This window comes from Protobothrops mucrosquamatus, unplaced genomic scaffold (genome assembly GCF_001527695.2).
Source record: "Protobothrops mucrosquamatus isolate PMUCROS unplaced genomic scaffold, P.Mucros_1.0 scaffold146, whole genome shotgun sequence".
Lineage (NCBI taxonomy): Eukaryota > Metazoa > Chordata > Lepidosauria > Squamata > Viperidae > Protobothrops > Protobothrops mucrosquamatus.
Window position 1 is genome coordinate 502,376 of NW_015386512.1, and position 18,068 is coordinate 520,443.

The following is an 18,068-nucleotide window of genomic DNA, read 5'->3' on the forward strand; positions in this document are numbered from 1 at the left end:
TTCTTCTGCCTGGACCTCGTTTGCCTTCCATCTTTCCCTGGAGGATTAAATGGAGTATGCCGTATTTTTCTGGGTGTCGCATCACATGTCCGAAATATTCTAATTTTCGTTTTTTAATTGTTTTGATGATTTCCCTTGGCTTTCCCAGGCGGCTTATCACCTCCTCATTTCTGATCTTGTCAACCCAGCTTATACGTAACAGCCGCCTGTAAATCCACATTTCAAAGACTTCTAGTCTCTTTAGGTGGCCTTCTATCAGAGACCAACTCTCTACTCCATAGAGTAGGATAGAAAAAATATAGCATCTGACAAGCCTGATTTTTAGTCTTAGGCTTATGTCGTGACTACAGAAGACCTTTTTCATTTTGAAGAAGGCTGTTCGAGCTTTCTCTATCCCTGTCAACCCTACATCACTGGGCTGAAAGTTCGCCCACCAGTAAAGAGGGAAAAGAAAAACAACTAAAACATGTCAAGGAATCTCTTGGAACTTGTGGTTATCCTAACTGTGCCTTCGTCAAATCCAAAAAAAAAAGACCCAGCATGAGCTCCTCCACTGCAAACAAAGAAGAGAACAACAAACACAGCAATGTTGTCATTCTATATGTTGCAATGAATATCTGAACAGCTCAGGAGGATTTCCAATCAACAGTTGAAACCTATGGTCCTCTCTGTCCCAAATGTGGATTTTTACTGTCTTCAGTTGGAGGGGAGATAGGTCATAGTCATATTGGGTGGATGGAAACAGAGACAGTTTGGGTGGAATTGAAGCAGAGATCGTTTGTGCAGAGCAGGAGAACATGACAATATATGAGGGCCAGTCACCAAGCACACAAATTTTCATCATATGACTGTGGGAAAGTAATAGTTCTTAATCCAGTTTTTTCAGCGCCATCATAATTTTGAACTGTACTCAACAAAAGGTTATAACCCGAGGTCTATTCTAGACTGCTCTGTCTAGACACTATAGCTGAAAGCTATAGTGTCCAGGTGCTCCTCAGGGACAGTGCATTGTAGTAATATGCATGGGAGGTGGTGATTTAAGTTATGAGTGATTATGACCAAAGCTTCCAAATAAAGGGAAGGACACAGCTGGCACACAAGATGAAATTGTGTGAAAGCCTTCATATCCATGGCTGCCACCTATTCTTCAAACAGGAGAACCCACAGCTTGTCCATCTATTCTGTTGGGCCAGTGCAACCCCATCCAGAGCAAGAGAAAGCAAATCCTGGGATGCAGGGGGGGGTCTTAGAACCAGGTGTTCTTTGGGGTTAAGTCAAATGCGGCTCTAACCTATATAGATTCCGTCAGCTTTCAAACACCAAGACAAAACCTCCAGTGCATCACTGGTCAGACAGGAATACAGTTGTAATCCTGATGCCTCACCCAGCGGTTTCATACAGATGTTAAATAAGAATGGGAACAGCACCAAGACCTGAGGGAGCCCACAAAGCAAAACCTGTGGGCTAGATCTTTTCCCTCTTGATGTCTGTGGAGATTCTCCTCAGGATCTCAAAGGTGCTTTTTTTAAAGGCAACTGGACTGTTTTTTTCCTTGAGGAAGAAGAAGAAAACGTTTCGCTTCTCATCCAAGCAGCTTCATCAGTTCTGAGGGTGGGGAAATGGAGGGAGAGGTACTGACAGTTGAGACTGGGTGGTGTGGAGATGGAAGGATAGGTTCTGATAAGATGGTGGGGAGGGGTGGAAGGATTGTATGTCTTTGCAGTCATCTGATCGTTAGCATTCTCTCTGAGAGCTGTTGAGGCCACTTGGGGATTTATCTGTCCCCTCAGGTCACCTGGATCAGGGTGCAATTGGTTGTGGACTCTTATTCCACAACCAATTAGCAAAAGAGAAAATGGTATTTGTTCTCTTGTCTATATATATATAATAAGCTTCCCAGGCCAGCAAACCCTGCTCTCCCTCCAGCTGAGGCTGCAAGAAAACAACTAAATTCAGAGAGCCACAAATACATATGTAGATGTAATTATATTTTATAATTCTGATCTTTTTGGATGTAAATCAAATATTTAGGGTAATCTTAACTTTTTGTTTATATGCTGTCTGGCTTTGGTTTTCTGTGGTGGTTAGTTTAATGCCGTTTAACTTCATTTATTATATTTTAATGGATTATTTATTTACATAAACATTTTATGACTAATAGCAATTGCTTTTGCAATGTAAAATAGGCAACTACTTTCTTTGTCGCCAGAAACTAGATCTAGGAAAATAAATACAACAAAAGCATGGAATAGTTATTTTGGGTCAGTTCATATACACTGCTCTTTTATATCCTTCCCCCTGAAGGATATAAACTGGCACATGAACTGTTACTCAGGTTATTCAAATGTGATATCTGATCACATACTAGAAAACATTGAAGCTCATAACCTGTTAATCTATGACAAATATGGCCAAAGGCAAAACTGTTTTGGAAACTTTCAACTTTATTTTCTTTATTGTATGAAGGTACATATAACATCAGATTATTAGCTCAAGACTATGTACACATGCATATGCATACATACAATACATATACATGTATACATACACATATGTACATAAAGAGAGACTACTGTATCTAACAATTATTTTTTCCCCGTATCTTATAGTTTTAACGGAACTTGTTGAAGCATTGCATACTCTTAGAGAGAAACATGAAATTAAATCCCATTGCCATTGTAGCAGCAAACAGAATATACAAATTGGCTGGTTTCCCCCAGTGAATGGAGTATCTCAGGTAAGCCCATAATTTAGTGGTCAAGTGAAATACTAATATTTTCATATTACTGTATATGGCATAATTACATATACATTGTTGTTAAATACTACAGTGTAATACATTTTAGACGTGTTTTATCTTCTCTTCAGCTGTATTAATGTCTTACAATAATCACCTTTTTAAAAAAGTACAATTTGATAAATTATTATGCTCTACAGATTTTACAGAATGTCCTTAATCACAGTAATAAAATTTCTCTGTGCATACCCGAGTTACAACAGCAAAAGCCATCTCAGAAATCCGAAGCAAATGGCAATACAAGCCCAGGAAGTGACATAAGTTCAGAGAGCAAGTTAAATCCTCCTGAGTCACAATCCCCACTGCATTGGTTGGCAGATCTAGCAGAACAAAAGGCTAGAGAAGAAAAGAAAGGTAAATAATGACATTATTTGTTGTTAGAAATCAACATCTCTTTCTTTGATGACCTGGAATTCAACTGATCGATAAATATAGTAGTATAGTATAACATACAATGTAATATAATTTATAGTATCGTATCCAGTAATAAATTGTATACAGGTACTTTTCACTTACTGGCCACTTGTTCAGCAATCATTTGAAGATGCTATATGCCAGTGGTGGCGAACCTATGGCACAGGTGCCAGAGGCGGCACTCAGAGCGCTCTTTCTGGGCACGCGCGCCGTTGCCCCAGTCCTAGGCCTTCATCTGGGTTTTATAAAACCTTTTCGCTTTAGGCCTCTGCCGCAAAAAAAAAAGGTTCAATCAATCAGTCAATTTCAACTTCTCGCGGGAAAAAAAAAGATCTTGCAAAGTTGGAATTCATTGATTGAACTTTTTAGTCCCACCCAGTCTGCTGTTACCACCACAGCCACGCCCACCCAATGGGCCACACCCACCCGGCACCCAACGATGCATAAGTGGGTTTTGGGTTGCATTTTGGGCACTCAGTCTCTAAAAGGTTCACCATCACTGCTATATGCTGAACAAATAATATTTACGACCAGTTCTCAAAATTCCAGCTGTCACAACGCGCCCATGGTCACATGATTATGATTCAGGCACTTTTGGCAACCAGCTTGCACTTACAACAGTTGCAGCATCCCATGGTCATAGAGGATTGCCATTTGCAACCTTCCAAGTAGTTTCATATATATTGTGAACAGCATGAGGGACAAGATAGAATCCCGAATGCAGCAGCTGTAATCCACCAATACTTCTGCATATGACCCAATGTGAAGAAACAGAACCACTTCTATTTTTTTAAAAAAGGCCCAATCCTTCCAGATGCTCCAGAAGGATATTATGGCCAGTGATAACAATATCTGTTGAAAAACCCAGGAGACACGTCTGGTGCTGTGGGTTTTTTTTTTCCTATATAGGAGAAAGCTATTGTGTTTTAAGTTTGAATAAGGCCTGTGGCTCATTGATAGTAGCTTCCATTCTGCCATAACATGTAAAAGTATGGGCTTTTTAAAAATATTTTGTGTTTATGCCTTCTTATGTATTGTTTTAGTGTTTCTGCTCTGTTTTATGATGCAGGCTAAATAGTATTGACTGCATTTTGAAGCTTTTAATTCAATCTCTGATGTTACGTCAGACATGTCAAACACAAGGCCCGGGGGCCAGATGCGGCCCGTAAAGTGGTTTCATGTGGCCCACGAAGCCATCCTGGAAACAGTGAGGGAACGGCCCCCGCTGCCTTGGCCCTGGCCCAGGCCAACTGGGAGACAATGTACAATTTTGTGGTGGCCATCTTGGCAATTGCCCCGGTAGACCATGCCTTGGCACTTGCCCTAGTCCCCCCCCCTTCTGCTAGAGACCCTCAGATCTGTCCCACTCCTGCCCAGGCCCCCATAGGCACCCTTGACGCGAATGATGTAGTACTGGCCACGCCCACCCAGTAGCCACACCCACTCCATCCATGCCCACCCAGTAGGTTGCACCCACTCTGGCCACACCCATCCAGCCCCCCCAGGGCAACCGCAATGCTGATGCGGCCCTCAGTGAAATTGAGTTTGACACCCCTGTGTTACGTGATCAAAGCAATAGAATTGTATCAAGCACTTCATTATAAAATACAATCTGCTATTATACCTGCTCTTTACCATTGCATCGTTATGTAACTTGTTCACTGTCCATATATATTGATTTTAGAAAACAAAGATTATCCCCTTGGAAAGCATACTAAGGAAGAACAAGAGCAAGACAACTCAGAATCTCTTAATTTCAAGGTGTCAACTCCTTTGTCTCAAAATAATGAGCCGGGCTCCACATTACGAGACCTGCTGACTACTACAGCTGGCAAATTGCGCCTAGGCTCCACAGATGCTGGCATTGCTTTTGCTCCAGTTTATTCAACAGGAACAGCAGTGAGTGTGTTGTCAAAATGCTGCGTTCTAGATGTGTTAGGATAGAGAGGACCTGTTTCATAGCTTAGATGTCAGTAGATTGATGTGAGTAATAGAGAAACAAGATCAAAAGTGCAGTACTTTCGGTATTTATTGTAACCTATTCTTGAAATACTTACCTGAATTAAAACATTTGGTCAAACAGCAACAGAGGTCTACAATTCCAAAAATAGCATATCCAAGAGATTATTTAAATTTATGGAGCTGTGTTATTTTCTCATCCCAGATTTCCCTGGGAAAGGAGCTTGAATGTACTAATTTAGTTAGTATTCAGACTTAAAACAGAATTCTAAAGATTCATACTTGCATTACGAATATGTGGTTAATTTACTGAAGTGAAATGGTTCAGTAGTTATATAACAGTCAGAATGATTTGGGCAGATTAAGTGATGAACAATTTAATAAAAAAAATAATGCTGTATTATGGTTTATTCAGTGTGACTAGCATAATAGGTTTTTTTTTTAGATCGGCAAAGAAAAAACTAAAGACTGCTTAAGTCCTCATTTTATTTTTCCAATAGAGTAGCAAAAGTGGAAGGACTATGCCAAACATTCTTGATGACATAATTGCTTCAGTTGTAGAAAACAAGATACCACCAAATAGAACATCAAAGATAAATATAAAATCTGAAATGAAGGAGGAGCCAAAGAACAATAGAAAAAGCATTTCAGATGATAACAACAGATTATTCAATGATATTCCACATTCATGGATTTGTAATAAGCATGTTTTGTGGCTCAGCGATCATGAAAACAGCAACAACTGGAAACTCTTCAAAGAGTGGTGGAAACAAGGAAAGGTATATATTGTTCTTTTTAAAAAAACAGCTGACAAGGCATCACATCTTTCTTTCAAGTAACATTTATTGAGTTTTTAATGCTTTAAGTTTAAAACGCTATTAATAAATTTGTCGGTGGGAGCAATCCTACAGCCAAATTTAGCCAAAAAATTCCATTACCTGATGTTAGTCCCCAATCCCTGAAAATATTCTAGACCAAATGGAGAAAGTAGTTGTTCTAAATAATGTCAATCTATTCTTTTCTGATTAAGATGTAGCTTCCAGATCAATGCTTCAGCTCTAATGTAACAAGTAGAATAACTCAATAGGTAGTAAAGAGAGGCTGGTTGAAAATAGTCACCAGTTACATAGATAACAACTTTCTAATAACACCAAAGGTAGCATTCAGTACAAAAATAATTTAAATCTTGGAACTTAAATTCAGATCCTACCAAACGTGAATAATTACTTTAAATGACTACAGTTAATTTATTATGCAGATTTACCTCTATCAAAAAATACGTACAATAATCTTTTGCATCCACCATTAGGATAAGCAAAAGTATACCCCTAATAATAGATTCAATTAGTATTTTGGCTCCATATAGGGTTTTTTAGTAAATAGGTTTATACCAGACAAAATTAATGAAATGTATTTACTTGTTGAATTTAATGTTACTAATAATTACATTTATTAACTATTCATACAAACTAGTGGGATCACAGCTAGCAGTGATTAAAGAGGAAAAATATCTTGGAGTAAAGATAGATAGTTCGATGTCAATATGCATCAGTTGTTATAAAAAAGCAAACAGCATGTTAGGGATAATAAGAAACAGTATTAAAAATAAAGGTGCCACTATTATAATGCCCTTATATAAATCAGTAATGCAATTACATCTAGAACAGTGTTTTGCAAACTTGTTAAACTTAAGATGTGCGGACTTCAACTCCCAGAATTCCCCAGCCAGCGTTCCCCATCAGGAAAACACTGGTCTAGAATATTGTGGGCAGTTGTGGTTGCTGTACTTCAAAAAAGAATACAGTGTGGAGCTAGAGAAGGAGGTTCCTCTGCAGAAAGATTTGGGGCTTTTTAGCTTAGAAAAGAGGTGAATGTCAAGGGGACATGGTTGAGTTGTTCAGAATTATGACTGGTGTAGAGAAAGTGGACAAGGAGGGGTTATTTTGTCCTTCCCGAAAAAAAACTAGAACCAGAATTTTATCCAATGAAACTGAATCCTGAAAGAATTGGATCTGACAAAAGGAATTATTTTTTTTACACATGTTATTAAATTTTGGAATTTACCACCACAAGATGTGCTGGTTACCAGCTTCGCTGGCTTCGAAAGATTGGACCAATTTGAGGAACTTGTGGGGATCAATATCTGTTAGCCTTGATGTGGCTACTCCTGAAGGCCATCAACTGGGAAACTAGTGGGCTTTCTTGTGTAGCTGACTGGCCCCTGTGAGAAGAGACCTACGGACTTGATGGGCTGTGGCTTCAATCCAAAAAAGGCACTTCTAATGTTCTTATTTACTTACCTATTTATTTGTGTCCCACCTCAGTCAACGTATCTATATTGTTGTTCTTTCACATGATGAATTTTTTCAAAAGTAATTTTTCAGGTAGTTCTCAACTTACAACTGGACTCAATTTCATAGCCATTTTTACAATGGTCTTAAAGCAAGTCACTACAGTTGTTAAACTGATTAAGTGAACCATGTGGTCTTTAAGTGAATCCGGCCTATCCCATGGGCAAAAAATATCACAAGTTGCAGTCATGGTCCACAGGATAATGCAACCAGTCACATCTACAAGCTAGCCTCCCTGAAATGTGACCCCATGATCACTGGGGGATTGGCAGCAGTTGTAATTTTGAACGGTCGTAAGTTAAGGACTACTTCTTTATATACCATATTTTTTAAAGGAATACTGCTGCTTATTGTTGTTTTTGCATTATGCTTTCCAGTTTGTATTAGTCTCTGGAATCCACAAAAAAATGAACGCCAGTTTGTGGAAAGCAGATTTTATTAGTTCAGATTTTGGTGATCTCCAAGCTGATCTTCTGAACTGCAGAGATAGCATTACTGCAAGTGGCAGTGTCAAGGAATTCTGGGATGGTTTTGAAGAAATTTCAAGTATGTTTTGTTTTGTTCATACCTTCGAATAATTGTATGCAAATATTTTTGTGTGCATATGTAATATAATTGAAAATAGAGGATGTAAATATTATAGGAAAGCATAACAATTTATTCTTTAAATTGTAGACACAAGATTATGTAAATAATATCATGGATTCATTAATAATACAAATACAGAAATTGCCTTATTAATAGTTTTGCAATAATATCTTTTTGCATATACATTTTTTTTAAAAAGTTACTTGTACATTTGTAAGCTGCAGTCTTCTGATTTTTCATAAATATAAAAGCTGCCAGGAAAGAAACTGAGATTCTTGTTGCAGGAACTAACTTCATGTCACGTATAAACTTATATGCAAACTTTAATAATGATAATATATGGAATTTTCTGGAAATATTTCCACAGATTGTGATGTGTCATAATTTAAATATGAAATAATACAACATTGGCATTTCCACAGTTCTAAAATACTAGTTATAAATAAAAGTTTGAACTGTTTTTAATATTAGCTGCATTTTGTTTTAGAAGAGTTTTTAAGTGTTTCATTTTGTGTATGTAGTTAAGGTCTATGCCAGTGGTCCCCAGCCCCCGTGTCATGGTCTATTCAGAACTGGCCTGTGTGAGAGGCGGGCTGGTGCACTCATGCGTGCGCAACTCCAATTGCATAAGCAGCGGGCCAGTGCGCACGTGCAGCTCCACTCACAGTCGACGGCCTCCCATCGTGTGGACCGGTCCCCCTCTCCCCCCCCCCAGCCAGGTCGCTAAGCCATAAAGGTTAGGGACCACTGTCTATGGCAGGGGTAGGCAACCTTGGCTCTTTTAATAGCTGACTCAGGAATTCTGGGAGTTGAAGTCCAGAGTCATAAAAGAGCCAAGGGGTATAGTCAGCTTGCTCCCTCCACTTAGGAGTCTCAGGAGTGGCCATTTTGTTTTTTCGACTGCAACTCTTAAGTTGATTTCAAAGGGTGGAGCAGAACCCTCTGAAAGAGGGTAAGAAAAGAGGGAGGTTTGAGAGAAAGGAGTTTGAAAAATTCCAGAACAGAATACAGTTGAATACCATCAAATATTGTCAAGCATTTTCATAGCTCCCCCATTCACTTAGCTATGTTATTTTCAGAGCGGCAAAAAAATAAAAATGGAGAAATCGTTGTACTGAAGTTGAAAGACATGCCTTCAGGGGATGATTTCAGGACCATGATGCCTGCAAGGTATGTATGTATGTGTGTATATTTGTTTGTTTGTTTGTTTATTTATTTGTTTATTTATTTATGGAAGTTATTTGCTGCCTATCTTGTATCAAACAACTCTGGGCAGCTTGTCTTCCCCCTTTCTCTGAAATACTCCTTTTAAATATTTTTGTTGCTTCCATCTTTATTTTGTACAGGTATGAAGATGTATTAAAAAGTTTACCGCTGCCTGAATATTGTAACCCAGAGGGAAAACTTAATTTGGCTTCATACTTGCCAGGATTTTTTGTACGCCCAGATTTAGGACCTAGATTATGCAGCACCTATGGTAAGTAACCTTCATTATGTTGTGTTGAGGTTTTTATAATAAATATATTTGACCTGTTCAAAAAAAATCAGTTTCATAAAAGAGCATTTTATCTGTCTGATAGTATGAAGACCTTAAAGATAACTTTCATCAAAACGTATGACTGAATTATTGTACTGATCTTGATGATTGCCACTATTATATCTATTATTTTTAAAATTATTTTAAAGTTTTTTGTTTATATCTACATTTTACCTAATAGAAGTATTTGACATACAGTATGTTGCATTTTTTTGGCTTTAAGTTTATTGCAGATGAAAAATAAAGATCAGGTTAAAAATGTGCTTTGATATATTTATACTTTATTTTTGCAAAAGGTATAGCTGCTGCAAAAGACCATGATATAGGAACTACAAATCTTCATATTGAAGTATCTGACATTGTGAACATCCTTGTCAGTGTTGGTATAGCAAAGGGGAATGGAGTCCCTTCAAAATCAGGTAGAAATAACATCTGAATGTATATGCATTAATGTGGTGCAGTAGAATCTGCAATTTAGCATAAATCAGCCCAGCATAGTATGTTAAAAAATTCTAATTGTCATGAGATTCTTCGATTTTAAATATGTCTTTATAATAATAGTTTGAATCCTAAGAAAGGCTCATATAGAAAAGTTAGCAAAATCTGAAGTTAAAAGTCACTGAAAAATAATTTATATACATTTTCCCCTCTTGAAATACTTCAATCTATGCTTTAAAAGTTGTTTTATAATTTTTAATCAGACAAGATTTTGATGCCCTCCAACATCTTTTGGTTAAATTCGATAGAAGAATGGAGTTTGTAATATAGTATTAGCCATATACTAAAACTTTTCTTTCTCTAGAAAGTGACTCCATTTGTTAATTCACAGGGGTATTGAAAAAGTTTGAAGAAGAAGATTTGGATGATCTGCTAAGAAAAAGACTGAAGGATTCAAGTGAACTGCCAGGTGCCTTGTGGCATATTTATGCCAACCAGGATGCTGAAAAAATAAAGGAGTTTCTACACAAGGTTAGTTTGATTCATCTCTACTTTATATTAGAACTAAATAGTCTTTGTTTCAGAACTAATTGCAGTGTAGGTGCCCAATTTCTAGAGAATGGTAGATGAACAACCATTTGTTTTTTTATTATTTTATGTTATTTGTTACTATATGTTATTTTATTGATAGTGAAGTTTTTTCCTATGCAATTCAATCCAATTTTTACATGGGGGAAGAAGGTGCAACATAGTAGTAGTTTTAAGAGTTCTGAAATTGATGTGTGGCTGTCTGTATGTTCAGGGGTGCCATCTGATTCAGTGCTTGAGTCAGTGTACTAGGACATAAATTCCTCTCTCAATTAACTAATTTACACCTAACACTATAAAAAGAAGCACTGGAGATGGGGTTTAAGGAGAAATAGGCCAGAAGACAAACACGCCTTCACACTTCTTTCGTGCAACAACATGCATATATAGAAAGCATAAATAACCCTTCAGATTGATAGCACAAACATGAATGCAGTAGCAGAAAAAAAGAAATGTATCTTGAAATCAGAAGCGTCACTAACGTATATTTATTTGTACTCATTCCTTAATCATCACAAGTCATTCTTTTTTCTCAAATGTGTTACAGATCGCAAAGGAACAAGGTTTAGAAGTATTACCAGAGAATGATCCAATACGTGATCAGAGTTGGTATGTAAACAAAACGCTTCGCCAAAGACTGTTTGAAGAATATGGAGTAAAAACATGTACTCTGATCCAGTTTCTTGGTGATGCTGTTATTTTACCAGCAGGAGCTCTGCACCAGGTAAACGTTACATGGTGACATGTTATTTTAATTTAAAATACTTTAAAATAAAGAGAAAATAAACAGAAGTGTTTATTTTCTGTGGTGGCGCAGTGGTTAGAATCCAGTACTGCAGCCTACATCTGCTGACTGCCGACTGCCAGCAATTCGGCAGTTCAAGTCTCACCAGCTCAAGATTGACTCGGCCTTCCATCCTTGCGAGGTTGGTAAAATGAGGGCCCAGATTGTTGGGTGCATTATGGTGACTCTAAACCGCTTAGAGAAGGCCGTAAAGCACTGTGAAGCGGTATATAAGTCTAAGTGCTATTGTTGTTGCTAAATCCTGTTCTAGGACTTCACTGACTTGGCCAAAGATTAAGAAGGTTTTGGTTTGATTGTTTAGTAGTCGATAAATAAAATAGTTCTAGAAGAATATTTTAATGCATTAGGCATTGTCTCAAAGATTTGGGTTTAAGTTTTAAAAAAAAGTGAAGTATTTTCTTGTTTGCCTTCTTTGATGTAAACCCTGAGCTAAGGATCAAACTAAGTGGTGATTCTGACAAGCTTCTCCTGTGAAAGGAAAGGAGTTATAAATGCATTTATATTTTACCCCCCCTCTCTAAGACTACATCATAATCTCCTTCTTTCCATAAGCTATCCTTTTTAATCTTCAAACCCATAAATCACAAATTAATTTTTATCCCTTTTTCAGCAAAATGTCCTTAAGGAGTTTCCAGATAAATATAGTTGTTGGCTTTTCTCTAATCAAGCAAGTTAATTTTGCCAAATTCTGCTTTCTGCAAATTCCAGCAGAATGAGTGATGGAAGAAAACGGTTAAACCCCAACTCTTTCCATCCTCCTGTCCTTCAGTCAGGCTTTTAAAGGGGAACCCCTCTTTCTCTCTGAAAGGGGAAGGGTTTGGGGTTACCAGAACCTACAGACTTCTGCTAAAGGGTGAAGTTGTTGGTTCCATCTCTGGGGAGCAGCTGTCGATCTTGTGAATACCCGATGGCATCGCAAGCACCATCAGTGTCACACAGAAGGTCAGGATATTTCAAAAAAGACGCATCTTTGTGGACCTTTCCCCCGCACGTTTTAGCCACTCTGGTAGCATTAAGAAAAAAGAAGGGGAGATACATTGGAAGTTCTCTCTGACACTGTTTTCATCTGGCCTGGCTCTGATCGCTTTTCTTTTATATATATTACAGAATAAAGTTTGAATTCCTTTCTTAAAAATATATCTTCTGCTCCATCACTGCCAGTCTGAATTGTGCTATTTTTAAAGCTGCTGTCTTTACTGCTACGTATTTCCTATATGGCTTTCATTCAGTCATTATACTGCTAAATAAAATCTATTTTTTTATTATATTGCAAGATGCTTTGTTTGGTTTTTTCAGTTAAATTTCGTTACAATTTGTTGACCAAAGAAATCTGTTGGTCTAGTTCAGGGGTAGGCAACCTCGGCTCTTTGATGACTCGTGGACTTCAACTCCCAGAATTCCTGAGTCAGCATGGCTGACTCAGGAATTCTGGGAGTTGAAGTCCACGAGTCATCAAAGAGCCGAGGTTGCCTTCCCCTGGTCTAGTTGCTTAAATAAAAATGGAAATGAATTAACAGCATGTAACAGATTTATGGAGACATAATATCTTTATGTAACTTTTGTGCCAGAAAGTTCTATTATATTTCCTTTTCAATCAACTTCTATAACCTTTCCAGTAATAATTGGGATTTTTTTTTCTTTCTTTGCTCAGGTGCAAAATTTTCATAGCTGTATTCAAGTAACAGAAGACTTTGTATCTCCAGAACACCTTACACAATCTTTTCATTTAACACAAGAACTTAGACTCTCAAAGGAAGAAATCAACTATGATGATAAGCTGCAGGTAACCGATGAATGCCTGTCATAATTCAGTTTCTGGTGAAAGGTTGCTCTTCTCTAATGCTCTCTCTCAATCTGTGATGACAGCAGTCATACCTCCATATTGCTTGGACAGGTAGTCCTGACCTACGATTGGGACCAGAATTTCCATTGCTAAGCAGGGCAGATGTTAAGTCAGTCGTGCTGATTTTACAACCTTTCTTCCTGTGGTTGTCAAGTGGATCACTGCTGTTGTTTAAGTGAATCACCTAGGTCAGGGGTAGGCAACCATGGCTCTTTTATGACTCATGGACTTCAACTCCCAGAATTCCTGAGCCAGCCATGCTGGCTCAGGAATTCTGGGAGTTGAAGTCCACAAGTCATAAAAGAGCCAAGGCTGCCTACCCCTGACCTAGGTGTTAAGCAGATCTGGCTTCCCCATTGACTTCGCTTGTCAGAAGCTGTCGTAACGGCAACAATATCATATCTGCCCTCATTTACCTGAATTTCTCATTCACCCTGTTTGTTGCTCATGCTCTATGCCAACGCACAGAGCATAAGCAACAAACAGGGTGTATAGACATTTGAGTCCTTTATGATTGACCCTGTGTTTACTTCCTACATAACCTGTGTGGTGCCTGAGTTCCCCTATTATCTTACCACCTGTTTGATTAGTACACTTTGTGTGGCAATCGCTATTAAAAGCTTGATTTTGCTTGACGGCAAGATTGATATTCTTGTCCACACACATATCTATGTTACATGCACTGATAACCCTATACATTTTAAATTGCCGAGGACAGGGATGTTCTGTATCAATTAACTCACTGTCCCTCTTGTTTAGTTTAAATATTTCCCCAGAAAATCTGTGAATTTATAACATGTCAGTTGCCAAGTGTCTGAACTATGATCATGTGACTAAGGGTGCTGCGATGGCTGTTAAGTGCAAGAACAGGTCATGTCCCTTTTTTCAGTGCCATAATGTCAAACAGTCACTAAATGAATGGTTGTATGTCAAGGACTATCTGTATTTAAATTAATCTAGAAAATACATATCCTTCCCTTTCTGTTTCTAGGGAGGCAGCCCTGGACTGTCTCCATCTGGTCATCTATTAGGCTATACCAGGAGTAGGCAACCTTGGCTCTTTTATGGTTCGTAGACTTCAACTCCCAGAATTCCTGAGCCACCATGGCTCAGCTTGGAAACCTCTCCCTTTCCCCTCAGGAATTCTGGGAGTTGAAGTCCACGAGTCATAAAAGAGTCAAGGTTGCCTACACCTGGTCTATACAGAGAGAGCTGAAGTGATGGTTGTACATATTATTCTGTCCTTGAACACAGAAGCAGTTCAGGAATTTATACGAACCAGCCCGTCTCTTTCTTTCACGTTCTTTTTTTCAAACATTCATTTCTTCCTTGATTTTCTTACAGATAAAAAATATATTATGTCATGCAGTTAAGGAAATGGTAAGAGCTTTGAAATCTCATGAACATGAAATTGAAGATATCGAAGAAAATTAAAATGTATGGGTTCCCTCTTTGGGCTCAGAAGAAAATGATCTATCGTATTTTTCTTTACGATAAAGAATGTTTTCACTAATATAAGCTGCACGAACCATCAGTGCCAAGAAAATATGTTTCTTATATTTACTTGCTACTGACACTGCAACAGAAAAAGGCTCTCCTTTCAATGTTTTTGATTTAACTTGAGCTTTTTTTGAAATGGGAAACTCTAAATAGCATTGAGCTGTTATGTATTATAGTGTAAATGAATTTTTCAAGCTGTCAAAAGTTTAAGATGTATTTATTTTTGGAAAAAAAACTACAGAATTCTATGCTCTATTGTTGATCAAATGTAAATGTGATTTGTACAGTTTGTTTAAAATAACCTGGATATTTTTCACTGCATTGAGACAGTTAACTGTGAGAGTAGGATACAAACACCAGCTATTGCCTGCAATTTGAGATATTGCTGAATCCGCACAGCAGTCATGTCATGATCTGAAAATTACTGCCAAATAACTGTAAACTTTGTATCATAAAAAATATATGAAATATATACTAGACACTTCAGTATTTTATTGAAGCTATTCAGTGTACAATTAAACATTTTCAAAAATGTGTAATTTATTTAAAATTTGTCTCATTTTGGTAAAATGTATGTGAACTTTTAAAGCTAAATATAAAACCTAATATGCTATGTAAATATATACATATATACATTCAATAACGTATTTTTTTAAAATGTTGGCTTGCTTTAAATTGTTAAAAGTGCAAGTGTTAAACATGCTTTGTACATCAAAAGTTGAAAGGGGTTTTACATTTTCCATTAAAAGGACTTTATCAAACCTCGTTGTCATTGTGTGTTTTTCACATTCTGTGGCACATTTGTGAAAGACGTGCATGCTTGGGCAGTCATTCACAATGTCTGTAAGTGTGTCTGTGTAAGGGTGACTATGTAATAGTTGTTCATTTAATGTCAATCTTTTTGCCCGTTCCAGAGTTCCTGTGAAAGTGTTAGAGCATCATTCAAAGTAAGTTTAGCTAATGAAGAATAAACATAATTAAGTTATTTCTTGTTATGTATTGTCTTTAAGTACAGCTCTGGCTATAGAAAAATGCTAGCTTAAAATCAGTTTAAAAAACTGCAATTGGCAGATACCTAAAAACAAATTCAAACACTTGGACTAGGAAATAACAGTTAAATAACATTCTTTTTATTGCTACCAATAATATGTAATATATATTCTATTTTAAATAAATATATTTATATTATATAGTAATGTTTCCATTCTGGCTGAATTAAATGTAGGTAAAGCTTGTATTTGGATGGTTACAGTATTCCGAACAAACAAAATGTATATGACATAATTAGAATGTAAATCTAAACGAATTATCTAAACACTTTTAATATGTTCTAGCTCTCATTTTCAAATTGAGTTCAAATATTTAGGTCTATGTGAAAACCTTATGTCGTTTTTAAATTACAAAATTAAATCATGTCAATAAAAGCTCAAATAGCAACACCCATGCTAGTAATCTGCACAGTATGAATTATAAAATAAATTGGAAAATGACAGTAATTTCTATCGAGTTTATCCTTGTTTAACATCCAAGGCTTATTGAATCCTAGGGGTGGAAGGAACCTTGACGTTCTTCTAGTCCAGAGCTCTCCAACCACTGTTAGCAACCAGGCCGCACAGCTGGAGATGAGCAGCAGGTGAGCAAAACCAAAACCATCCTCCCCCGGTCAGTGGAAAAATTGTCTTCCATGAAACTGGTCCCTGGTTGGGCACCACTGTTCTATTCCAACCCCCTGCCCAGTGCAGGAATGCTGTTCTGAACAAGAGGATGTCCAGTCTTTCCTTGAAAACGTCGTGATGGAACTTCCACAACTTCAAGAGATAAGCTGGTCCTTTGCCTAATAGAGGCACAATCGGCAAACTCCTCTTTATTTCAAGCTTGGATCTCTCACCCTCTCCCTTGTGAAATCCCAGCAGAAGACTGATAACTGTGTCCCACCCTTTGCCTTCTCTTCTTCAAGGTAAACACTTCCTTTAACCACTCTTCCTTTTAGAGTTCTTAGAACAAGACTGGAGAATCTTCCTAGGAACTTTCTGCACTGCTGGAATCGGTGCAAAGGAGGTAAAATAATTGGTTTCTGTTTTAGGATTTTCATCGTCTGATGTAACCTTTCCACTGTCGCCTGATGTCTTGGAAGTCTAACCGTTGATTTAACTCCAGAAAGGCATATAGCAGTGATGGCGAACCTTTAAGAGACCGAGTGCCCAAACTGCAACCCAAAAACCACTTATTTATCGCCGGGTGCCAGGTGGGCATGGCCCACTGGGTGGGCATGGCTGTGTTGGTCATGGCAGACTCTGTGTGTGTGGCCAAGGTAGGCGTGGTCACCTCAGTGTTACTTGTAGGGAGGGATGCCTGTGGGGGCCGGGCAGGGTTGGGCGAGATCCAGGGGGTGGGATGCATCTGGCCACGTGGGACCTTGGCAAGTTAGCGGGCAGCTGGTTGAAGAGGGACGGTTGCCATCTCCAGGGTATGGCGCGCGTGTCCACAGAGAGGGCTCTGAGTGCCGCCTCTGGCTCACGTGCCATAGGTTCGCCACCACTGGCATATAGGATTTTAATCTGCAGTGGTCCATTACTGAATAGCACATTTGAGAAAATATTTTGTAATATCACATTTGAGCCTACAGGTTGGAAGGCTAGACATCTCAAACCTATTTCCTCAGTAACCCTTACTGTCTGCACACCTTCCAGAAGATGTTTCATCTGGCATCCTTCTAATGGTGAGATGGATAGGGTTCTCATCACTTGTACTGCATTCTGGCAAAAAGGTAAGCATGGGGTGAGGGGGGGGATATAACTTCTGTAGGTGCCTTCTAGCCATTTAGTTTAAAGTTTTAAGTAGTATAGAATGCGCAGGGTTTAAATCAAATAATAATGACAGACCAAATAGCATACATAGTACATGGTAAAAAGTCATTTTAATGTACTGGGCTAAATTATTACTTAGTAATAAATTTGTTACTTCAGAACTAGAATTCCCTACAAACAGATATTCTCTCTAGCTTGATTATATCTGCATCTTCAAGATAGTACCGCTTTGCACTGGTGAGGCCACACTTGGAATAGTTCATTCAATTCTAGTCACTACGATAGAAAAAAAAAGGGTTGAGACTCTAGAAAGAGTGAAATTGTTGTCACTAAGTTACAGTCATAAAGCACAAGCACCCAGATACAATCACTTGATATCAGGGATGTTGTCACTGACCATAATTCCGAGGAACAATTGTTAAGTCCTCATTCTAATAAGTT

At 38.0% G+C, this 18,068-nt stretch overlaps 1 protein-coding gene across 1 annotated transcript in view; it reads left to right on the plus strand.

Moving 5' to 3' along the window:
- The window catches only part of JMJD1C (jumonji domain containing 1C), a 132,383-nt gene extending 116,809 nt beyond the window's left edge, over positions 1–15,574 (plus strand). Inside the window, exons 15-26 of the mRNA XM_015813245.1 lie at positions 2,610–2,737; positions 2,938–3,151; positions 4,896–5,110; positions 5,671–5,949; positions 7,899–8,067; positions 9,189–9,279; positions 9,456–9,586; positions 9,943–10,065; positions 10,476–10,615; positions 11,220–11,396; positions 13,129–13,260; positions 14,665–15,574. Coding sequence (XP_015668731.1) covers positions 2,610–2,737; positions 2,938–3,151; positions 4,896–5,110; positions 5,671–5,949; positions 7,899–8,067; positions 9,189–9,279; positions 9,456–9,586; positions 9,943–10,065; positions 10,476–10,615; positions 11,220–11,396; positions 13,129–13,260; positions 14,665–14,754 — 1,889 coding nt within the window. The 3' untranslated portion in view covers positions 14,755–15,574. The remainder of the gene's footprint in view (positions 1–2,609; positions 2,738–2,937; positions 3,152–4,895; positions 5,111–5,670; positions 5,950–7,898; positions 8,068–9,188; positions 9,280–9,455; positions 9,587–9,942; positions 10,066–10,475; positions 10,616–11,219; positions 11,397–13,128; positions 13,261–14,664) is intronic.
- Positions 15,575–18,068: the final 2,494 nt, after the last annotated feature.